Source organism: Poecilia mexicana, unplaced genomic scaffold (assembly GCF_051168715.1).
Source record: "Poecilia mexicana isolate PSO_F unplaced genomic scaffold, ASM5116871v1 scaffold_23, whole genome shotgun sequence".
NCBI lineage: Eukaryota > Metazoa > Chordata > Actinopteri > Cyprinodontiformes > Poeciliidae > Poecilia > Poecilia mexicana.
This window is the reverse complement of record NW_028263392.1, coordinates 13906664-13931245: the sequence shown is the minus strand read 5'-3', so window position 1 is coordinate 13931245 and position 24582 is coordinate 13906664. Positions and strand designations below refer to the sequence as shown.

The 24582-nt window shown below is 40.2% G+C and overlaps 3 protein-coding genes and 1 non-coding gene across 5 annotated transcripts in view; 1 reads left to right on the top strand and 3 right to left on the bottom strand.

Moving 5' to 3' along the window:
* Positions 1-10190, top strand: part of lin7a (lin-7 homolog A (C. elegans)) — a 30709-nt gene extending 20519 nt beyond the window's left edge. The window contains exons 4-6 of the mRNA XM_088003315.1: positions 3025-3234; positions 3599-3814; positions 8084-10190. Coding sequence (XP_087859441.1) covers positions 3025-3234; positions 3599-3814 — 426 coding nt within the window. The 3' untranslated portion in view covers positions 8084-10190. The remainder of the gene's footprint in view (positions 1-3024; positions 3235-3598; positions 3815-8083) is intronic.
* trnaa-ugc (transfer RNA alanine (anticodon UGC)) lies at positions 6350-6422 on the bottom strand. The gene has a single exon. It is a non-coding gene; the product is annotated as a tRNA-Ala (tRNA).
* Positions 10191-13629: 3439 nt separating the features above from the next.
* myf5 (myogenic factor 5) lies at positions 13630-15723 on the bottom strand. The gene is made up of 3 exons (XM_014988389.2): positions 15189-15723; positions 14342-14414; positions 13630-14158 (listed from the first exon to the last, which is right to left on the bottom strand). Exons 1-3 carry the CDS (start codon positions 15639-15641, stop codon positions 13962-13964), a joined length of 723 nt encoding a protein of 240 aa, XP_014843875.2. The 5' UTR covers positions 15642-15723; the 3' UTR covers positions 13630-13961.
* Positions 15724-19165: 3442 nt separating this feature from the next.
* myf6 (myogenic factor 6) lies at positions 19166-22156 on the bottom strand. 2 transcript variants are annotated; one of them, XM_014988401.2, is made up of 3 exons: positions 21322-22156; positions 20991-21084; positions 19166-19526 (listed from the first exon to the last, which is right to left on the bottom strand). In XM_014988401.2, the coding sequence occupies exons 1-3, from the start codon at positions 21838-21840 to the stop codon at positions 19417-19419; spliced, it is 723 nt and encodes a 240-aa protein (XP_014843887.1). In that variant the 5' UTR covers positions 21841-22156; the 3' UTR covers positions 19166-19416. The 2 variants fall into 2 exon arrangements, with proteins under 2 accessions (XP_014843887.1, XP_014843896.1); XM_014988410.2 differs by having other exon boundaries at positions 20991-21081; positions 21322-21868.
* Between the last annotated feature and the right edge of the window lie 2426 nt (positions 22157-24582).

Here is a 24582-nt window from a genome sequence, read left to right as displayed (position 1 = left end):
ACTGTCACTTAAAATATGGCTGGGGGTTCATGGGGTTGAACATAAAGACAGGTGAAGGCAGAACGTTGAAGGAAGGGACGCTCGGGAATAACGGCTGCTGGCTGAATATGAAGCAGACAGACTGGCAGGTCTGATTCCAGTCAAAGCTCTGGGAATAACTGAGCTGTGAGCAGTAGAGCAACAATACTCATCGGATAGGATTAATTAAAATGCCTCAAAAAACAGACATGGTTTAAAAAGCTCATCATGAAAGCAAAAAACAAAGTCTGAAAGGAAAACTGAGGGGGGGGAAACGAACCGGCTGTACTGAAATGCTGCTGATTTGATGATTAAATGGCAGAGAGGTGTGTGGGTTGAGAACGGCCACACAAACACATGCACACGCCAACACAAATAATGGGCTCCTCCACCCACAATGAAACCAGATTAGCTCAAATCACAGGGCAGCGAAAATGACCGAGAAGCTGAAACCACCTTTGAAAATCAGTTGCCATTTGGATTTTAGACATAATCTCAAAGATGAAAGTAACATTTCCTTTGTATTTTCAAATCTGTTTGCACTTACAGAACATCCATCTCACTCTCTGGCACCAGATGTCTTTGTTTTACCATCATTGGTAGCTTTACATACCCGGTGCACAAACAGGGACCAAACCCCAGAGACTTTAAAGCAAAGAGATGAAGGTGTCTGAGGTTTTATGTGAAGCAGAGGGAGAGGATAGTGAAAGTAGGCAAAAACATGAAATAAGAGCCAGGCTCAGTGTCCCTCATTAGTTCGGGGTCCAGCTGAGTCTACTCCTCTTCAACACATCGTGATAAGTGGGTGGAAGGAGTGGAAAGGCTGGAAGAGCAAAACAAAGAAAGTGTGTCTGAGTATGAATGCAGTTAAAATTAGAGCTGCTCAGTTAGTTTCTTATTTGTCCATTAAAAATCACATTCACACTGGAGTTCAAGTAATGTTATGAGTGAGGGGGCAAGGAAGGGGTTAACCCACGATCGTGCGTTACTAAGCAACTCAAATACATCAACGTAAGACTCCTCGAGGCGTCGTTACTCCATTTGACTGTCGTGCTGAAATAAGCCGCTTTATTTAACGTCTCAATTAAAACCAGGCTTCAGCACCAACCCTGGTCCATCACTGTGGAAAAACCCCAGCTGGAGCAAAGAAGCACCATCAGCCCTCTCTTCCTCGCCTCCGTCTGTCACATCTGATGTTCTCAGATGGATAAATTGAACGTCTTTTCTTTGGAACAGTCATTAAAAAAAGACTCCCTGAAAGGAGAGTTTTTCCAGAAAGCTGCAGAGCCGATTACCTTTTGCTTTTTGTGAAACCGTGTTGAATGAGATGAAAATGGCGAGCATCCACAAACAGCCGACTGGAAAGCAAAACGAAATGCATTGCAAACTGGAGTTGTTGCTAGAAATTGAATTGCAAACAAAAAAAAAATCCTTTATTGACCTTGTTTGATTTATTTTCTGCCTCCTAAGTATTTCATGAAGCAAAGACAGCAAATCTCTTGGCAGTTCAGACCTGTGTTTAACCTGAACATCCCTCTTTTAGGGCCTCATTAATCCAATCGATTACTCATTGGTATTTTTTCAGGAAAAAAGAGAGAGAGAGAGATGGAGGCTAAAAATAAAGTGATACTCTAAGCTATACTTGCATGTACAGTGCAGGGCGCCTGTCCTCCGGCAAGCCTTTCATTTAAATCCCTCCTGTGTTCGGGAGGCGCCGGCCATCTGCCAGATTATGTTTTTGTTTGCAGAAACCCAGATAAAGTTGTGAAGGTCGATGCGCTGCGAGTTCTGGGAGGCGACGGTGTGCATGCTGAGAAGCAGCCTTCACGGTGGGACGCGGAGGGCGAAAGAGGAGACGCAGACACAGACATGGCGGAGAACAGAGAGGAAACAGGAGGAAGCGGCATTTGCTACGTTTTTTGATCGCTTCAATAAAACAGGCTGCAGGGGGGGAAGAGAGATCATTTAGGGAAACAGTTTCACCGGAAATTAATTTGGATCTGGACACTCTGGGGATTGAAGTATGAGCAAAGACTGGCAAGCTGTGGCGCCTCAAAGTAGATGGGACATCTGCAAAAATTTGACACACCCCTCCTTTATGTTTTTAACATTGTAATGATGTCTCAGCTATGATAAACGGTGCTGACTTAACACAGAAGCTCCCATGGAAACAGTGGGAAAGGAGTGTCTCTTTCAGTGTATTTCTGCCATTAACTTCCCTAGGCTCGGCTAAAAAGATCCATGGCGCTTTGTTCTGAAAGCGAAAGGCTTGCGGTTCAAAGGAACCCCACAGCTGGTGGAGATAACGAGGGGGAAAGCTGTCTGGCAGCTTCATCGTCCTGAACTTAGATGTGCTAATCCGTGTGCACAGAAAGCCTGAAACTTCTCACGTTGAATATAAAACCCCCCCAGCCCTGACTAAACCCTGTCGCTTTGTCATAAAAAACATCTTTGAATGGCTGCGTCACACGTTTCACTTGATTTGGACTTTTTCGTAAAGCTTTCATGAACAGCGGCGGCTGTAGATGACGGTTATTAACAGCTGGACAAATATTCACATGCGAGCTGCATCACTGAAGCCTCAGACTGCCGCCTGTCGGCTGGTGAAATCACAAAACAAGCTCCTTCGAAAGGTAGAAAAAACTCTACAAACGTCAAGGTAAAAAAAATTAGAAAGAAAAAAAAACTTGTTTTAGTTTTTAAACTCTTTTAGTTTTTAATTTAGAAAAAAAACGTATATACTTGACTTACATTCTTATTAATTGATCATTATTGCTTAAATCTAATGAAAACTCAAAATGATCTCTCTAGTAGCCACACATGTTTAACATGAGTTTATGGCTGAATATGATTAAAAATGTGTTTGTTACAATTCATGCATGTTTCACAAGAACTTCTAAACATAATATTTTATGCACATAAAGGACATTTGTGTGCAGCCCTACGTTCCAACCAACCTCTGTTTAGCAGCTACTATTTTACTTTTTCTTTTCCTCTTTCCTTAAGGCCACAGTTGCAGCCTTTGCAGCCAGCGAAGGTCACTCTCACCCTCGGGTGGTGGAGCTTCCCAAAACAGAGGAAGGGTTGGGCTTTAACGTGATGGGCGGCAAGGAGCAGAACTCACCTATCTACATCTCCCGCATCATTCCTGGAGGCGTGGCCGAGAGACACGGTGGTCTAAAACGAGGGGACCAGCTGCTGTCTGTCAACGGCGTGGTAGGTCTGATCATCTTTTCAGTTTTACGCTGCATATAAAGACAGATACATTTTAGATAAGCTTCTCCGCGCCGATTTATGGTTGTTGTTTTTTTCCTGTCAAAACAAATTCTGTCCTCTTACTGGTGCGTTTTCATCAGCTTTTTATGAAGCATTTGATCTCAAGTCTGAGCAATTAGGAGAGCAGCTGCATGAAGGTCAAAATGCTGTGCATGTCCTGAGTGTGCAGTAGAAGCATTTATTAAAACAGACCGAGTCCGCCTGCTCATTCTCTCATAATCTGAAGCCGTTAACGTGAGAGGAGGTGTTTTTAAAAACATATCGAAACAGACACCTGTTCCGATCCCCCCGTTTCTCCCTGCAGAGCGTAGAAGGAGAGCATCACGAGAAAGCGGTGGAGCTGCTGAAAGCGGCCAAAGACAGCGTGAAGCTGGTGGTGCGCTACACGCCCAAAGTGCTGGAGGAGATGGAGGCGCGCTTCGAGAAGCTCCGCACGGCCCGGCGGCGTCAGCAGCAGCAGCTCCTGATGCAGCAGCAGCAGCAGCAGAATCTGGCTGCTCAGCAGAATCACATGTCGTAGGTGAGGCGCTTCATTGCTTTAAGGGTGAGGGGTGGGGGGATCCAGCAGCATGCGTGGGTTTACGCCAAAGGTCTTAGAGTACCAACAGTCTGAAGTAGGGCTACAAAGTAGGGCCAAAAAACTATTTGAACTTTTATGTTATAACCCAATACTGATCACAGAATTGATTGAATTTGCCTAAATACATTAAAGTATGTCAGTGTTTTTGTTCCCCAAGTGTGAAAATTAATTTTCATAGATGTAGTGACCATTAGTCTTTTAAAAATTTCCTCTGTAACAAAAAATATTAGTCCTAACCTGAGATTTTTCAGGAAAATCTTGATACCACAGGGGCTAAAACTTGAAGCAGACAGAGCTCTGGTATTTTTTCTAAATGTATCTCTGATTTGACACATCAGCTAGAGCAGGGGTGTCAAAATCAATTTCACCGAGGGCCACTTCAGCATATTGGCCCCCCTCAACGGGCCACATTGACGATACGAATCAGGAGTGCATCCCTGCTAAAACACCCCCAGACAAAAGGTTGACTTCCCTCATTCAGTTCTGTAGAGGTTTATAATGAGTCAATGGTCCAGGTGAGTTAGAGAAGGAATGCATCTAAAGCTGCAGATGGTCTGGAAAACTAGATTTGGGCACCATTAGCATAAATGTATAAAAATACAATGTTAAAAATAAATTAAACACCTCATATTATTAAATAACTGATTTTATTTATTGAAGTTTTAAATATTACATTTGAGTTTCCATGGATGTAAAATTACTGCTCAGTTTAAAAATGACCATATTTAAATCAGTGTTTAAAGGTAAGCAAACAAATAATAAAAACAAGTCACATGGGCAGACATTATAGACTTTAAGCAAACATTTAGTTCAGAGGCAACTGAAATCAATTAATTTAACAAATCCTTTCTGAATATCATCTCATGGTCTCTGAACTAAATGCGTCTTTCTGACCGGGAGCTGACAGCGTGTTGAAGAGTTATGGACCGGACGCTTTGGAGCGTCTGGTTAGGAAGCGCATTACAAACCTTTGGTTGAAATGGAGCGTTAAATTCAAGTTTCCATTACAGACCAGAGAAAACTAAAGAGAATGCAACGTTGTGTTAATCCATCTGAGGAGCCAGAAGCGGATTTAACAAATGGAGCTTTCTTGGTGCACGTTACCCAGGAGAGCGGCGCTCTGGAGGAGCTGCAGACGTAACATCTGTCCGTTTCGGAGAAGCGAAACCACGCAACAAAAAATAAAAATAATTAAATAAATAAAACAGTCAGAGTTCAGTTGATCTGTTTGGATCAGACAGATCCAACTGACTGATGAGTTAGCGCAGATTTTTCTGCAGATGGGAACCAGGAGGAAGTTGTTCAGACCCCAGCGGGTGAAGTGATGCTAATTTAAGTGAAGTCGCTTAATTTAATTTATTAAAAGTTATTGGGGCCTCAGTCAGTGGTTTTTGTCACTACGAGAAAAATGTAGATCCATTTATCTGCTTAATTTGTGATGGGATCTGGATTCATGGTGAATATTAACTAAACCGCATAAAATGCAAATAGCCGATGTTAATATGAATGTAATTTCACGGATAAAAATAGTACATGACCGATTTTTTTTTATGTTGTCGGTCAAGATAACATCTAGCGGGACCTGCCGCCCTGTCACCAACTCACACACATCTTCATTCACAATCTTACTTGCAAATCGATGTTTCTTTTCTTGGACGTTTTCATGTTAGCTTGTCGATGTCTCAGTTTTATTCGCTGGGAAAATCAATAAGCAGCTTGAGGTGACTCTGCTGCTCTCTAGTGGCGAGAAGCCGTAATGTTGGCTGATAACAATCGGAATGCATTATGGGAGATGTAGTTTGTAGTCAATTCGTGCTCAAAACCTGTTTTAAGTCAATCATCGGTAAATGCTGGGGGGCCACATGTGGCCCGCGGGCCTTGAGCATTACGCCATAGAACTGCCAAATGGTAATGGAAGTAAAGTAGCTTTGATTTCAAAGAAGCCTACATTGAAGTCGATTGGCAAATGAACCATCACGAAAGAGGAAGGCTCTTATTGTCTCAATGCACCTCAAGAGATGCATAACCTACAAAAGCCATTACTGTCTGGTTTCGAACCAGAGACCTATTGCGTGTAAAGCAAATATGATAACCACTACACTACAGGAACTGAACTTCATTGCTTTGTTTCAGTTTGAGGTTCCAAAGTTGATGATGTAAGATCCAACGCATGAAAATTTTAACTAAGGCTTGTACTCAGATGCCTGGAATCAGAGTACAGACCATGACACCACAGAACCCTTGTTGACCTTTGCAAAATCTGTTTCTGTCTGGTTTCGAACAAGAGACCTATTGCATGTAAAGCAAACGTGTTAACCACTACACTACAGGAACTGAACTTCTTTGCTTTGTTTCAGTTTGAGGTTCCAAAGTTGATGATGTGAGATCCAACGCATGAAAGTTTTAACTAAGGCTTGTACTCAGATGCCTGGAATCAGAGTACAGACCATGACACCACAGAAGCCTTGCAAAATCTGTTTCTGTCTGGTTTCGAACCAGAGACCTATTGCATGCAAAGCAAACGTGATAACCACTACACTACAGGAACTCACACTCTTTGCATTGTTCCTGGTAGATGATCCAAATTTTGTTAAAGACTAATGTCAACGATTGGCATGGAACAATGTCAAGTACTTATACCACAGATCGTCTCAGAGAGAACAGTAACTTGGTGAACAAACTGTCAAACTTAAACTTGTGCCTAATTTCACATTACAGTCCATAAACTAAGCCTGGGATCAAAAAATTGTCTTGAAGATGTCATTAGCAGAGACAGATGGTTCTGCAGAGACTTGGTTATATGGCTAAAAAATAAAATCAATACTTACAAATAAAAAAATATCTCTGAAATACAATCAACACTTAAACATTAAGAATGGTTCAAAAATAATATCAACACTTAAAAATTAAAAATAGTTCAAAAATACAATCAGCACTTCAAAATACAAAATCTCTGGAAAATAAAATATTATGTATGTTGTTTTGAAAAACATTAAAATATAAGCACTTTCAGTAAATCTTCATTGTGGTAAGATCATGTAAGCTCTTCTTAAATCCATGGAAACTCAACAATTTCCAAGGTAGGTTAGCTCAGCAGGATAGAGCACCGTGCTGGTAATGCTGAGGTCAGCGGTTCAATCCCCATATGGGTCAATTCATGTCTAAGGTCTTTCAGACAATCAACATTTCAATATAAACAAGGGTTCAAAAATAAAATCAACACTTCAATATAAACAAGGGTTCAAAAATAAAATCTACTCTTCAATATAAACAAGGGTTGAAAATTAAAATCAACACTTCACAATAAATAAGGGTTCAAAAATAAAACCAACACTTTACAGTTAAAAAATAAAACCAACACTTTACAATTAAAAAATGGTTCAAAAATAAAATCAGCACTTTAAAATAAAAATTAGTTCAAAAATAAAATCAACACTTTACAATTAAAAAATTTATTTTTGAACCATTAAAAAATGGTTCAAAAATAAAATCGACAGTTCAAAGTGTATACTGGTAACTGTTTCTGTCTGTTCAGTCCATGAACTAAGCCTGGAATCAAAAATGTATTGAAGATGTCATTAGCAGAGACAAATGGTTCTACAGAGTCTTGGCTAAATGGCTAAAAAATAAAATCAATACTTACAAATAAAAAAATGGTTAGGAAGCGCATTACAAACCTTTGGTTGAAATGGCGCGTTAAATTCAAGTCGAATGGTAAAATCTTGTTTTGATTGGACTCTTCTCACAAAACAGTTTTTTGTTTTGTCTGTATTACATTATTTATGCCCATTTGGGGACATTTTGTATCCACCAGATTCTTGTTGGATGGAGCTTCAAATGTCAGTTTCTCATAGGAAACACATCTCCAACTTTTCAAGTGTTTGTCTGACAAGTTGGCGACAGGCAAGCATCCAGGTTCTCTGTGGCCTTTCTGTAATCCCTGAACATCAGTTGGCTTAAACTTGGCACATTGCCTGTGTTGGAAGGTATCTGGGAGCTTGTAACATGCCTTTGCTGAGGAGTTGCAGTTATCTGAAAAGAGATCTTGTTTTATCGACCACAGAATTTTGCTCCAGCGGCCAAGCTGATGCCACCTGAGTGCAGCATAGTTTTGCATGCTCTGGAGGGGAAAGGTTAGAGAGGACTCTGGGTGAATGTGAAGTCTTGGCTCTCAGCTTGTCTTTTTTCCGTCTGCTTTGTGACCCACAGGTTGTTCCAGAAGAAGAAGAAGTAAAAGCCCTGCAGGGCGGATCTCATAGATCGCCTACATGCGCTTAGGATCCCAAAGGAATCTCTTTGTAGTGGAGGAAATCAGCAAAAACGCTCTCTTGACTTCCTCTTTCTCCCTTCCAGTGAACCACCGATTACTGAGCAAAGAGAGAATTTGGTGTCAAACTGGTGCTTTGACGAACATGCTGAAAGTTGTCCGGTTTAACTTTGTACTCGCTTTTATAGTTTTCTGTTCCCCAATTGTGGATTTTTAAATCTCCCCTTCTTTTTTGCATTTGTTGCTTTTTTTTTTTCCCCAGTTGCTCATTTTTAACCGCTCCATCTAATATGCAGTAGAGCTTCAGCCATTTTTGCCATAGATCTCATTTGTACCGTGGTGTTTCGATCAAATCCTCAATTCTGGTGCTTGTGTCCCACATGAATGATTTCTCGTTCCGTTTTTCGATAAACTGTTTTTTACCTTCTATACTGTAGCAAGAACAGATTTTATATCTTGTAGTTTTAGCAATAAAACACATTGTTTGGTTCAGTTCGTGACTAAATACGCGCGCAGAGTTAATGAGTGATTGAGATCGCAGTAAAGCAAACAGAGTTGCATTTACTGTAAGGCAGCTTCCGAATTCAAATCCACTGCACCGTTTGAAGAGAAATGTAAAATTACTGTGCGATATTTATAAGAAAAACAACCTTCAAATCAATAATCTCCCCTGAAATTTATCTAGAAAATATATAAAAGAGATATATCAAATTTCTGTTCCCGACAGACTAACAGAATGTCATCCAAGTGCATAGAGTATGCTAGAATTATGTTTATTTTTCAGAATATTGTATATTAGACTAGATTTAAAGTTTTATCATTTCATATATATTCTTTCTTAAACATACAGATTATTTAAAAATGTCTTGTTGAATAGAGAATAAATCTGTGTTTTTCCCTTTTTAACAATCATGAATGGAAGGCTTGGGATTTAATTTACTGCCTATTAAAAATGATTGTTTTTTTTTCAACAGTAACGTATCGGATCTACAACATGACAGTGATAACCTTCCCATTAGGCCCATCTTTACTTCTGTTCCCTTCTTTGCTGCCAACTGCTCCCTTTCTTTGTCAGACTTTTGTCTTTTCCGTTTTAAAGTTTTATATTTTGTCTTTTTTCTGTTGTTGACACTCCTTTCTTTGATTCCCTGGCTATGTGAGTTTGGCTCTGGATTTTCTGTCCTACATTTTATTCCAAAATTAATCCCAGACTTTTAAAAACATCACTTTCTGAACATATTTTGAATGATAAAAGAATCTAGGTCATGTAAAAAAAGTTAAAAGGCCATAAGAATGACTTTTTGTGTGTGTGTTATGGTCAGAAGTTTACATACACTCACCACTGGCGAGAATCTGGTTAAATTTGAGCTTTTAATGATTCATTTAACCAGAATTATAAAACAGTAGCATCTTTTGTGGTTGAGACACTTACATTTTTAAACTTGTTTCTCTGTGTGTAGTGACACTGGTGTTCCAGGATCTTTGAGTTTATGAACAATGTGCTTCTATTGGACAAAGATCATATCAAAATTTGATATGATCGAATATAGGAGGCTAACATCACACTTTGAGTGACCCACTCAAAACATCAACTCTTTTCAACTCAATTCATGTGTTTAAATTTGCCTGAAGTTGCATCTTTTTTGATCAATCAACCCTGAAAAAGAAAACAGCCAAAAATGATGACATTAAAGCACATGGTGACTGTAAGCAAGCTTCTGACCAGAACTATAAAATATCGCAGATTAGACACCATTTTGAATAACACATATAATTCAGAGCATTCCCCAAAAACAATGCGGTACCTATGGTGATATTCTATGTTGGACTCAAACGTATTTGTCCCTGAATCACTCTCCAAAAATACGAAAAAGAAGTGAAATATCATTTTTGTATCTTTAAAACACAGGTACTTTTTCATAATTGATTTACACTTTGAAGGATGATAGTCCTGTATCGTAAAGATGACACACACAAAAAAATACAAACTGTTGATATGCAATTGTTATACATACTATATTTGTATAAATAAATATATGTTCTCGTGGACAGTGTGCTGCTTTGTTGTCTCTTCCGTCCGGATTTGATAATCCTGTCTAAGAGAGGAAGTTTGATTAAATTCTTAATGTAAGCACCTGGTTTTAAAGTTGCTGTCTTCTGGTCAGGCTTTGCAGCTCCTTTCTCAATCCGCCTCAGGACAGATTAAACTCACGTACGTCACGTTGATGTGTGACGTACATGAAACACCTCACCCTTGTGGTGTGACCGAGAACTACAGTGATGACAGCTTTCACTCCTTGCTGTTTTTCCACTCTCATATCAATCAGCAATGACTGAGAAGTGACAAAAGTTTCTCTTTGTCATATCAAAGTTTTCATTTCTAGCAACTCTGCTGCACTGGAGCTGACTCTGTGGGGCTGCATACATGTGTGGAGGGTATTGTAATACAGGCCCCTGTTGGAATGTTTCATAGCAACACGTCAGCAGCGAGGGAGCCCGTTGCACTGATTGTGTTCGCCTTCAGGCGCTGCTACTCTCCGAGTATCTTGGTGCAAATAGAGAACAGCAATCTGCATTTGATAATAGAGGAATAAAAGCCTGTCTGGCTCAGAGGCAGAAGTGGATTTGCAGAGCTTAAATACAACTCCGGTTCTGGTTTCATAGATGAAAGAATTCTGTAAAATCAAACTGACAGTTGTAATCGCCAAAATATAAAACAGAAGCTTTCTGAACATGTCGAGTGCAATTTTAAAATACTCTGTATTAAATTATCAAGTATTTTTATTTGGACGATTTCATCAGCAGATATGCTGTTAACGAGCCCATTCTGTCAGTGTAAATGAACTCAGCTCTGATTTATGTCATTAGAAATAAACTGCATAAACAAATCAAACCAGCCCATGAAGACAGATCCAGATCCAACAGTCCTTTCAATCCAAATTAAAACATAATGCAGTCAAATGCAGCAGATGATGTATTGCCAGTTGCTAAAAACGAGGAAGAGAGCTGCAGACATGCAGAGATACATGATCCATTGTTTTGCACCAATCTCCCCTGAGAAGCATGAGAATTCAAAGTTAAGACAAAGAAAAGTGACGGAGTGAATTTGTTTCTGTTCCCTCATCTGGATAAAATATATCTATATTCCCTGCTTTCTTACCTGATATTTGTCCTGCACTTTTCACTTTCATAAAAAACTAAGATCTGGGTTAAACAACTTTTTCTCATTTCATTTTTTTGAAGAAGTTTTGATTGTAGGTTCTTCCTGTCATAAGGCTGTTAGTTAGCCTTGGCTGCCTCCCTTGGCTCTTATTTCCCTTATTCCTGGTTGAATAACTATGGGAGCAATACAATAAAATCCAAAGAAACGTAAAATACAAACTGCCTCCAGACACTCTGAGACATTTCTACCTGAATCAGAATCAGTTAAATCTAAAATAGTTCACACGTCTGGCAGATTTTGATTTTATATAATACATTTCTTCTGACTGAAAGTAATGTTAACGTTTTTGGTGGCCCAGTCAAAGCTCTGATTTAAATTTAATAGAGGATCTGTGGGCAGAACTAAGGATGAGAGTCGTGCCGAGGAAGCATGCTAACCTCACAGACTTGGAGCTCATTCCAAAAGATAATTAAAAAATAGTAGAAACGAGTATGAACTTAACTGTATGTCATCCATCTTGCTTTTTGCTTCAACCAACCTGAATGATATGACTGAGTTACTTCCTTATGCACTCACGTTTTGCAGAATCCTGCAAATTACCTAATTAAGTAATACATGTGTTTTGACGCAGAGAGACATTTTAATCAGTGATTTAAAACTGCGTTCCTCAAGGCAGTGACCTGCAACTCTGGCTGTGTCCCTTGTCCTACACATTTGACTTAAATGGCCAAACTTCCTCAGTAGCATGCAGTCAGGCTCCACAAAGCCCTGCTAATGAGCTAATATTGGAGTCAGGTGTGCTGAAGCAGAGAGGTTGCAGGACACCGGCTCAGTAGGACTGGAGTTTAATGCATGTGCACTACCGTTGTACATTGGGACTCTGGTAAACAAGTAAAATTCAAAATCAAAATCTGCAGTTTAAAACATAAAAAAAAAAAATCACTCTTAAGTGTATGTACATTTATTCAATGGAGGAAATATCCACTACTTACTTTTTTTTAATTTTTTTATTTTAAGGCACAACAATTCCTTACTAAAGCACTTTTAATTTTGAATTGATTCGTGTGCAAAGGAGGATTTAATTCATAACCCATGAATTATAAATAATTCATGGGTTATAAATATGCCTTTCTCTTAACCATCTTTCAAAATGTTGTCATCCACCATTTTTTTGAATAACAACAAAACACTAAGGCAGATGATATATAAATAAGATACATTTTGCAGAAAAAAGAATGTTAAATGAAAGTTATATTAATTCCTTTTTAGATTATACTTCTGCCATTAAATGTAGGTTTTACTTTACTATTATTTTATACATTTTTACAAGTGATGGAAATAAGCATCAAGAAAGTTGTAAATTCATTACTTGATCATTATTGTTGTTAGTATTATGATCAATGTAGTCAAGTCAGACTTACTATTATATATCAGATTATATATTAATTCTTTCATTTCTTCAAGTAACTTAAATCTCTAGTCTGCTTGTTTTTTAATATCAGATCAGAAAATGAAAAGTAGCAAAAAGCACATTTAGGGAACCAAAAGTTTTATTTTTAAATTTACCAGTGGTGCATTAAAAACACACACACACACACACGCACACGCACACACACACACACACACACACACACACACACACACACACACACACACACACACACACACACACACACACAGCTTACTTGCAGCCCAATAAGACCTGACCACCCCCTCCCTAAGTCACCCGATAAGTACCATCAGAGGCCATCTGTTCTCCACACTAGTGCTGGTGGTATAATGAGGGGCGCTAATGATGGCTCACATTTGGTTAGAGTGAGCAAACAGGTACACAGAGTGTAGAAAACCACACCAGCACCTTAAAACTAGTGAGATACTTCCATTTGTTTCCTTGATTACATTGCAAGGGGCATTTTTCTTATTTTTCTGGAATGAGTACATAGATTTTAAGATAATCCACGAACAAAAGGCCACATGAGTGATCACAGCAGCACAAAATAACAAATGATGTCAGCTGACCTCAAATGTGATCCTGAAGCCTTGTTAGCTGCAGAGAGGCGAGACTATCACGGACAAACTCTGTGTTTAACTCTGTCAATTTTGCCACAGCACCAAAATTCATTGGAACTCAAAGGAATCTGTTATTCTAATTGAGCATTTTAGATTTTCTTTAATGAAAACTGGAAAACACATTTGCAAACAGACTAAATGGGGAGTAATAATCACACAAATATAAAGATGAAAACTATAAATGTGCTTCTGCCTTTCTGAAAACTCTGCTGAACGTGAATAATACATAAGCCATAGAAAACTTAAAGCCCTCAGAACGTTTAAACATAAAGTTTAATAAACACAACAACATGGACTGAAAAAAACATAACATTTTAAATATTTTAAAACTGAATAATGCATCATTACATTAAATATGTCACATTGGGTATTATAGCTCATGTAGAATAAATTGGCGTTATATTACATATTTACAAAATCTCATGTAAAAAATGAAAGATATTTGCCACGGCTCCTCAGACTTTGCTGTCCTTATCCGCTTTGCACAAAAAACTTCTTACTATCACTTTGTCACAAGAGCAGCTGGCGTCTGAAGAAACTGTCGTGCCCCCGCGGCAATCTATCCACATTGAAGCGTGGGTTTCCCTTCACAGGACGTGGTAGACGGGCCTGGAGCCCGGGCTCTCTGGCGTGCAGGGCTGGGACTCAGAGCTGCCGGGCGAGAAGGTGGGCAGGTCCCTCAGAGAGGCCGGTCCACAGCCGGACTCTGCTGAAGACAGGCGGTCCACGATGCTGGACAGACACTCCAAACTGGAGGCGCCGAGGGCTTTGTCATCCATACCGTCTGAAAAAGACAAAAAAAACGACACAAACGTTGCTCACTTACGCCTTAACTAAGAGGTCATTTTAGCAGGTTTCAAGAGAAACAGCTACCCTTTATAATAAAGTAAAAATCATTCCTATGCTACATTTAAATAAACAATGTCCTCTGTTTTAATTAGTTGAACAATTAATTATACGGTCTTACCATTCTTTGCAAATGAAAAGCCATTACGGTAGTTTGCATTCAGGTGTTGCCACACTGGACTGTTGCTTCCCGCCTGTGAGAACACAAGAAATCAAATTGACCCAACAAATATCTCTCAAAACAAGCTGACATCATGTATGGTTGCATACAGGAATCCTGAGCAGGACCAGGCCAAGAAAGTACAAAAACAGCCAGTGTCCTTTATCATATTCTGGACGGGCTAATAAATCCTAAACTCCAGCATTATTGGGGCTTCTTTATTTCATGTCCACCTTGAAGTCAAAGTGGCCCGGGCGCACTCCCCCTCCCTTGCCCAGCCTGGAGCGTGGCGAATCGATTGCATCAGTGGAAGCAACACCGGTTTGTGCAAGATGACACTTTCTCCGAGTAAATCTGCAGAAAATCCTGGCAGTGGTGCAGATACATGCAGTCAGGATGGAATGCGGGGGAAAGCGCCCGGGTTCTGCTGCCAGACTAAAGTAAGGTGGATTTAGTTGGGTTTATTGGGGCCATAAAGTGTTTGGTGGTGGGAAAGCCATTAGTCCACTGGGTTATTTTTAATAATCTGATACATGGTCAGACTAAGTGTTAAAAGAATTGAAAAGAATGGATAATGGAAACTCAAAGAAGTCAGAGCAAAGGCTGTAGAATAGGTGTTGCATTATAACACTACAACCTGAAAAAAGAAAACTCCTAGAAATTCAGGTGGTAGGTTTCTAAGCAATCTGGATGATGAAATCTTGCAAATCTGCTGCAGCACCATAATTATCATGCACTGCTTGTTCTTAACTGAATTGGTTTTATAGCCACAAGTAAACCCAATAAACATACTGGCAAGTGGTCTTACCATGCTGTCAGAGCAGCTGGACAGTGGGCTGCCTGGCTCGGAGCTGCTCTCTCCAGGTAGGCTGTAAAAGCTCTCCACCTGCTCCCGCAGCAGTTCCTGCAGGCTCTCAATGTACTGGATGGCGTTGCGCAGGATCTCCACCTTGGGCAGGCGCTGGCTCGGGTTGGCCGAGGTGCAGCGCCTCAAAGCCTCAAAAGCATGGTTCACTTTCTTCAGCCGTCGGCGCTCCCGCATGGTGGCGGCCCGCCGGCGGTCCACAAAGCTGGATTTGCGTTTGCAGGCCTTGCAGGCCCACTGGAGGCAATGTCCGGGCTGGTGAGGGGCACCGGGCACGCGGACGTGCTCGTCCTCCTCAGAGCCTGTGAGCTCCATGCTGGTGCCAAACTCCAGGCTGTCTGGAGAGGAAGCACAAGCTCTGTCGTAGTAGAGCTGGGACGGGGAGAAGACGTCCATGGCTTGGTAGAGAAAAGGCGTCAGGATAGAACGAAGGAGGATAAAGTTGCTGGGTGAAAGAGAGGAGACCTCTGAGTGATATGAGGGGTCTGTTGCCCCAGACCCCCCTTATATGCCCCTAGGCTAAAGCCCAGGGCCTACATTGGTCAGATCTAATTACCATGGCCCATTGGCCCAGCCAGAAGGCAGGCTGGAGTTTGTTCAGTTCCCTCCCTGCCTCATCCCTACCACCACCTCACCCCCCAGTACCCTGCAGAGTTTCCCACATCTGCACCTACTGGTGTTTCCCACTCATCCCCATTTTCACGATGAACGCTGGGCATGCAGCTTTCCAAGGTGTTTCAAACTCCATCTGCTTTTTTTCTCAAGAGTCTTTTGGCTTCATTTGATTTAGCTAATCTGTAAGTAGCCCCATGTTGTACCTTACAGCTACACTTTGCTAACAAAACAACCGAGGGCTCGATCTGTTCGGCCAAAGTGTGCAGCAAAGCAGGGCGACCTCTTCCAGCAGTATGCTGGCCAGTCGTTACCGTGGAGACCACAGCGTTGCAGATGCAGCCCAGCTGCAAGGGAAGGTGTAACATTTCAAGCCCCAGCTAATTCACAAAACAGTGGCAAACCGTCTAAATGCCAAATCTCATCATTTAAGGTGCTGCAAGAGACCCAGGCTGACCCCTGTTTGCCAAAGCTCATTAAAACTAATGACACCGCTGTGTACCTCAGCTCTGTGGACCAAATTTTAACCGTTAAAAGGTAATGACGCAGGTTAAGCACCACATTACAGCACCGAACAGATGGCCATGACGGTGCAATCGTTTTTATTCAAGTGGACGACCAACAGCTTAACAGGCTTTAAACGCAGAGCTGTTTTTGGTTGGAAATCTTGGCATCTCAATTCAAGGTTTGCACTTGGATTCTGTACTTTTTATTTTATTTGTTGAAAGATTCTGCTTAACTTAATGTGGTCATTGTCAAACATACTGCAATTTACATAACAGAGTAAATAAAAAGGTGTGTAAAAAAGTGAATTTATTTAGGAATTAGACACCTTACTGTCTAATTCCTTTTCATATCTGCACTTAGACAAAGCACAGGAAACCATGGCTGGCCTTTCTCCTGTCTGACCTCGCTGGGATTTGTGTGTTGCTGATGACACCATATAATTGTCATTAGTCTGTGAAGGCAGTGTTTTAAAAGTCAGAGCTGATGAAAGGTGGGATGCTATAACAGGGGGATGAGGTGGGGGATCAAACCTGGAAGCTGAGCGCTCTGAGTTGCCCGAACTTTCCTTCAACATCTTGCCATGAGAAGCGTTCAGATTTGCAGGGTTTGGCAGCACACTTCTCTCTGCTCACTGCCAAACAAATGGTGTTGCCACTCAAAATGTTATTTTGTCAGTTTTCTTTTTTTCCATTTCTTTTGCTTCATACTGAGTGAAAAATAATCCTGAGAGAGAATCTTTTGATATTTCACTCTGTTTTTCAACAGGCATTAAGCTCCTTAATTCATAAATATGCAGAAAAATAATATTTAAATATAACAGCAGATTAATACACATTTTAATTAATTTAAAAAAAAATGTTTTTGTACTCATTCTGAAAAAATATGCAGCGATAACGATAAATAGGGTTATCAGACGTGGAGGAGGTGGGACTAAAACAACACCCCCTGCCCCTCACTTAACTCTGCCTTTGACCCTTGAGAACAACAGAAAAGCAACCCCAGAAAGTTCCCAAGAGACCAGTCTGGGACGGAGATCACATCACAGCGCGCCAGTATAATCTCCCTGTCCGCATCCAAAAACTGCGCCATGTGCTGCGCCAATCAACCTCCGGGGCTCAATTAGGCAGGTTTTCTCATTGACGATGTCGTTCTCGGCCTCTAAAGCCGCCTTTGATCCTCTGAGCATCTAAACAAGCTGCGGCAGGGCCGATGTCTTCTTCAGCTGTGGCCCCTCGGACAAACTCTGCAGTTCAGGGGCTGATAGTCCTGCGTGTTTTCTTAGGTGTGAGCGGTTCCCAGAGAACAGGGCTGGCCAAACGTTTTGGCACATTGTGAGAAATATCCGCATTGTATCCTTACGAGCTGTCAGCGGTACAATTACCCGAAGCGGCGCAGCTCAGGCTGACAATCTGTTCATTTTAGGTGGAAATTAAACGAAAGAGAAATTTAAGCCTAAATTTGTTCACATCCCTGTCAGATTTGGGTACAAATACGCTAAATAAATATTATTGTGTCGTTCAGATATTCAATCAAACACGTTGTTTTTGATAAAAAAATGCCAATAATATTTTTATATACATTTTATTAAAAATAAAATCTATTTATACCTTTTTATTGTTCTATAAGAAATTATTATAAGCATTAGTAAAGTGGATATGTGCAGCTTTTTACATCTTTCTGCTGGTATTTTTATGAATAGTAGTTGGTTGTTGAGCTCCAACTATTTGGGATTGGGTGGCATCCCTGCTGCTTCTTCTGCAGCCAACTGAGCTGCAGAAGAAGCAGCTCAGTTGCTGCTTCTTCTGCAGCTCGTGTAATTCGTTGAGTTAAAGTCACTTTTTACAAGTGGAAAAAAAATAATCAAAATTTCACATTAACTGTTCCAAATGACTCTCTAAAAAGTCTTGGTGAGAGTCTGTAACATCCTCAAGCAGTTACTCAGCATACACAGATCTCTACAGAGGAAATAACCTTCAAATGTAAGCATTGTTTGAAGAAACTTCCTGTAAGCTGAAACCCGGAGTAACATTTCTTCATGTTCTACCTAGCTATTTTCTTTACCGAGTCGATGCTATTGCTTGGTCTTCTGTCCTTAAACCTGGTGAGCAGCTGTGACATTCTGCATGAGGCTTTATCTGCCTGAGTCCCAAAGGTCAACGAGCACGGTGAGTCGTCTGCAGAGATCAGAGCGAGCCATCGTGCAACACGACATCAAGCATCAAACCCCGTCCCTTTCTCTGTCACGTAAATACATGACAAACAGGACCGATTGGATTTCCAAGCCACTGGCATTGAGCCACGCATTTCATGTAAGCGCTTTGTCATGTGACGAAGACTCAAGCGATGATGAATTAAGACCAAACGGCTAAAATAACTGTATTAACCCACTGGGGTTTGCACTCGTGCTTGGAGCCCAAGTTTCCGTGTTCCCAACATGTGATAGGGGAGGAGCGTGGAGGCACGCAGTGTTTGGAGGAGACTCAGATTACTGCAGTGGGATCAGGCCTGCTGGTGAACAAAGACAAGCTCTCTGGCAGCGAACCGCTCCACAGCGGTTTCGGCAGTTTTTATGGACTTCTAATAGCCATGAACGCTGGTGTGAGTGCTGAGTTTTTTTACTACTTGTGTTTGCTTTTCCTTATAAGCAACTAAGTGACAAATACTGGCATGATGCAAATTGTAAAATGAACAAAGAATGTCTTTGTTTTTCAAAAATCTGATCAATTTTTGAAAGACAAAACATCAACGGGGCAGCCGTCAGCATGCAGTTGAAATCTGAAAAACTGTACAAACAATGCACAACAGAGTAAGTGATTTATTGTTGGTCAGCTATGTGTACAAATTTTCAAATAAAATGCAAAGTTTCAACAATCTGTTAAGCTTTGAAAGCAAAATAAATACATTCATAAATCATGTCAATATAAAATATGTACAAATTTTTGACCTCCTGTTTCAAGTGAGAAAAAGCCAAAATGATGCATCACAACCAGACAAATTAGAAGCAAAACATTGGAAATTTTAAATAAAACAAGAAAAAACTCTTCAGACTGTTTCAGTTTTCTGAGGATTCAGCGGAAAAGTTGAGTTTCTCATCATTTGTGATGCTGTCCACAATTGAGGACAGACGCAGGAGGCTGGAAGACGCAGAAGACTCACTGGTCACTGGAAGCAAAGAAAAGTGTGTTACTTATGTTTTTAATCAGAAGAAATAGGAAGCCAGGGTAATATGCTTGTATGATGTACAAAAAGTTGACATTTGCTGTCAAAAGACTAAATGAAATCGATCAATCAGTGTGCACAAATACCGCTTCAACATGGACCATTAACTTCTAATTAATTTGCACAATGGTTGAACAATTGATTTATATGTACTCTTTGCTTCTGTCTTTACCATGATCAACACTGGGAGCACTGCACATTGTGCGTCTATTTGTGTAATTGTCCTGGATGCATAACCTCTATTGATAGAATTATTTAGACAAGAAAAACTACAGTGAAAGTAGCTTTTAGCTGACATGTTCTGTCCAAATTTAGACCAAAGACATTGAAAATGAGTCCCATAATACACATTTTGATGCAGACAGTGTTTAATGAAATGTATATTAATTTATATAAGTAGAGCAGAGCAGGACATAGCTCTTTTTCCTTTCGGCCCATAAGCATTGGGATTTCTGTGAATACATTATCCCAAATCTGTGTCTATCTACAGCAAAGTGAAAAATCTCAGGTATGTTATAAGAAAAAGAGAGAAATGAACATACCAGAGGATGACCAAGAGCGAGATTGGTTTACCAAATATCTGAGATGTTGAACAACTTAAAGTCATAAACATCCTACCAGTGTGAGCCCACGCTATAACAGTGGAACGTGGTTCATTGTCCTCAAAACTTAAAAATATAGCACGTTAGACATGGCGAAGTTTAAAATGTGTCACTTGTACCCTCATCCTCATCTGCTCTTGTAAGATGTAACTTAGACAAAAAACCTTGGCACCAAAACAAAACATGAGGTGCAGGTCCACAAATGTGATCCCAATCTAAGGAGGATTCGGTCCACTAAACACTATTTAAAAACAAAGACATTTCCGACTTTAATATCATAATTAATGCCGATGGGTTCGTGAGAGGAACCAGCATCGATAATAAGTGTGAAGCATGAAGGAGGAGAACTAACTTTCTGGAGGAACATGTCAGATTTAAGTGTTTTATTTTTTTCGTGGCCATGAAAGAATATAAATCAATGTAAAGAAAACAAGAAAGTCTAAATGTCCAGATCAATATCTCCTGCAAATTCCACTGACAGACAATATTTTCAGCTAGAAAAATTCACTTCATGGCAAAGGCAACAATGATGCAGCTTCGCTAAACAATTTGTGTCACTTGCAAAAAGTGAAGAAGCATCATCTGCTCAATGATGAAAGTATGAAAACTATTGATTATTGGGTTTGCATCAGCTCAAACTGCCTTACGACACTTCTGAACAAAATCTGCTTTTGTCTTTTGGCCTGCAGGTGGTCACAGCGGTTAGCTTTGCCAAGCCTGAAAGAAATGAGAATCTGCACATTGCCAGTTGTGGCAATACTCTGTTTGTTAGCTGCTAATTGCAAGAAATTGCTGACAGATGTACCTTCTCTCTGGTTCATTACTGCGTTGGAATGATCAGCAGAGGTCCGCCAGGTCTCAGAGGACTTCTTCCATTGATACTCATCGCTGGCAAGCTGCTGAAGCAAGACAGGAAGATTTTACTCATCCTACAAATCTGGAATTCCTAAATGCTCATATAAATAAACTATACACAGTAACAAAACGGGCAAAAATCCATTTAAAGTTCAAGTATGGACTTTGATGTCATTTGAAAGTCATTTCGTTCCCCCAGGCGCACATTGGAACAGATTTAGAACATCAACTGGACGCCAGGAGGAATTTCCTCTGAGGAGAGTGAATCAGTAAAAGCTTACATTAAGCTCTTTGGTGTTCAAGGAAGTTCCGTTTTGAATTTTCTCCTGCTCATCCAGAGTCTGCAACAGGTCCTGTAGCCTTTCAATGTAACTTATGGCGCTGCGTAAAATCTCCACCTTGGGTAGTCTCTGGTTGGGATTGGCCACGGTCTTCTTCTTTAGCGCGTCAAAAGCTTCGTTGATCTTCTTCAGCCTTCTCCTCTCCCGGAGCGTGGCGGCCTTGCGTCTGTCCGTCGGTGCCGACTTTCTCTTGCAGATTTTGCAGGCCCACATGAGGCACTGGCCCTCGCAGTGTGACTGGAGACCCGGAGGGGCAAGCACATGCTCCTCTCCGCTGCTTTCCCCCCCTGTCTCCGACGGGACATTGTCCTGGCCTGGGGACAGCGGGCTGTCATTGCTGTTGGAGTACAGAGGAGAGACCCCTGCGATGTCTATGTGTTGTAAAGACCCATGATCCGCTTCCTCCAAGTAACGCAAATCGCTGAAAAGATAAGTGCTGGTCTCAAAAAGGTCCATCATATTGTTGCGTCCTTCTCTCCGTTTTGACAGTGGAACTCTGGCATTTAAATAGAGCAGCGGGGACACAGTCAACAGACTTATATATAGAATGTGAAACTCTATCCAACACTGGCTGCCACACTGCAACAAGCATATTAGTTTTGAATGGGTCTCGGCCGCACACTGACTTTGTGTTGGGAATAAATACGTTGAGGCATTCAGAAGCTATTAAAGAGTCACCTCAAATTTCATGACAGGTGCTATAACTAAATACATCTGAACAAAATGGCTGCATTACGGTGTTATTGTCTAAAAAGAAATCTGTTTCACTTTTCAATTGTACTTCAGAGGAGCAGCTAAGTTGTTGCCATGTTTAAAAAATGGCATAAATCATATCTTTCTTTGTATGAATTAACAATATTTCCACTTCTTTTGCAATAATGTAATTGACTGGATGTTAAAGGCCAGTTTCCTTTTATAAGAAGGACAGAAAGCATAGTTTTCAGAAACTTGTAAAGCCGCTGTTCGTTTGTGAAGTTTTATTAAAATCCAACAGAAGGCTGAGTTGAATTTTTATTTGCTTTCATTCTTTTCAAACTGATTTTCAGCCACAGCACTCTGCTGAGACTTCTCCATCAAAGGCACAATGTTATAGCTGCCCATGCTGAGAACTGTTCCTCTCAACCTCACTGTATCATTTGATACACAGAAGTTGTTTTTTTTTTCACAGAACTATAAAAAACCCAAACATCCATACACCCAAACTCATCAGTGTTTCAAGAATAATTACTTAAAGTAGCTAACAGTCTAGCTGAAGCATAGATATTAGGCTCAGCTTTTATGTATTTTATTTTTTTTCCTGATCTCTTTCTCAAACTCAAACTTATTAGTCATTCCCCACACAAACCTGAGTACAAAGGGAACTCCAGCCTTTAAGGTTATGGGCCCAAGCCTGGAATAACCTGTCTCCAAAGATGAAACATTGGATTAATTAAAAACTGCTGCATTTGCATATTTTAACCAGGCATTTGCTATAAAGATTACAGATTACTCATTCTTTATGGATACTTTCCATGCGATTTCATATCTTTTTATGTCCTTTATGTTTATTTTTTTTACTTTCATGGTTATGTTATGTCTATGAAAAGTGCTGCAATGATTAATTCATTCATAGGATACTGGCCAAACATGCCTGACTTTCAACATCTTTGTTAAGGTTATATTTGGACACCAAAGGGCTGGCTGACATGGAGGGAAAATGGAAAGAATTACCTCTGATGTCAAAGGCAAAGATATAAATGGATACAGTCCACTTCCATTGGTTTTCACCTTCTGTCATGATGTAGGAGGGGAAGGACCAAAATGCAGACATTGACGGTGTCTAAAAACAGATTTCTTTAACAGTGAACAATATGGAGAAATTACAGAGGAGATGTGGCAGAAGGAAAGCAGGAAAACGGAGGGCGGAAGACTAATTATCACAAAGGGAGCTGAATTTAAACTAACACAGAACAGAACACAAGAACAAACCAAAAACTAAACACAAAGGAATAAACTAATATTACATCACCTTTCTAACAATAAAGGTGTCTTGCCAAAGGTGGCAATATCTCTTGAAAATAAAAGACCAACAAGGAAATGATCAAAAAGCAAATGGAAACCAAAAAAACCCACAAGGATTTTCACACTTTCTATGTTGAGTTGTCTTTGACTTGATGCTGCGGTAAAACACGTTTTCCAAGGTTCCACAATGGATCTTTAACTACAAAAATACAATTTCAATCAGTGAAGACATATTTTTCCTATTTATTTAAATGTAGGTAACTGTGTTTCAAGCACAGTTAAGATAATTTATTATAGTGCCTAAAACAGCACTGTTATTTTATACGATTAAAAATTAGTCAGACAGATTCTTAACATCCTGGATTAATCATGGCATCATTCCTACTACTTATTAAGAAGCACTTTAACAAATTCTGACACCCAGTACATTTCAGGATTGTATAAGAATATTTGGCAAACTTAGAAATCTTAAGTTATGCCACTAAATATTTTCTCTTGGAAAAAAAAGTCAGTGCATTTCTTCTGTGGTGCTTTTAAACCGATAAGAAATGAATTTCCAACACAACGTCCTGGTAAATATAGACAGGAATCTGCAGTGTCAAAACAGCTTTGCGAAATGTGTGCATAGGACATTATAAATAGAAACTTGCCTCATTCATTTTAGATCAGAGAAAAACATAAAAGCCTCTGAGAAGGTGATGTATTGCCTGTGGCATATTTGTTGCAACCTTAAAGGGCTACAATTGGAAACTTCACAGGCAGGAATGTGAGGGATCCCTGCTTCTGTGCAGCTCCATGACCCTGTGCATTGAAATAAAACAAGATCGGGCAACAGCTTTTGAAAGAAGAGGCTGTTTAAGTGGACTGAGAGCCTCAAACATGGGTTCCCCAGGAGGAAGTTTCTGAATGAATCAAATGTTAACAGCACTTTAATGTGAGAGACTCTGAGCAGTCCCAGTCACACCTAATTTAGTTTTTTTTTTTTGGAGTAACTTGCGGTTATCGTTCCAGGAGTTATCAATTATGAATTATGCAAATATCTTTGTACTTTTCAATCTATTTTCCTAAGAAACATTTTGACATGTTTTGAGACAAATGTTAGAGTAACAACCCAGCAAGGTCTTATTGTTCGCATATTTCGGGGGACCTGCACTGCCAGTTGTGGGACGTGGATTTCGTCAAGGAGATTTTGAAGCAACG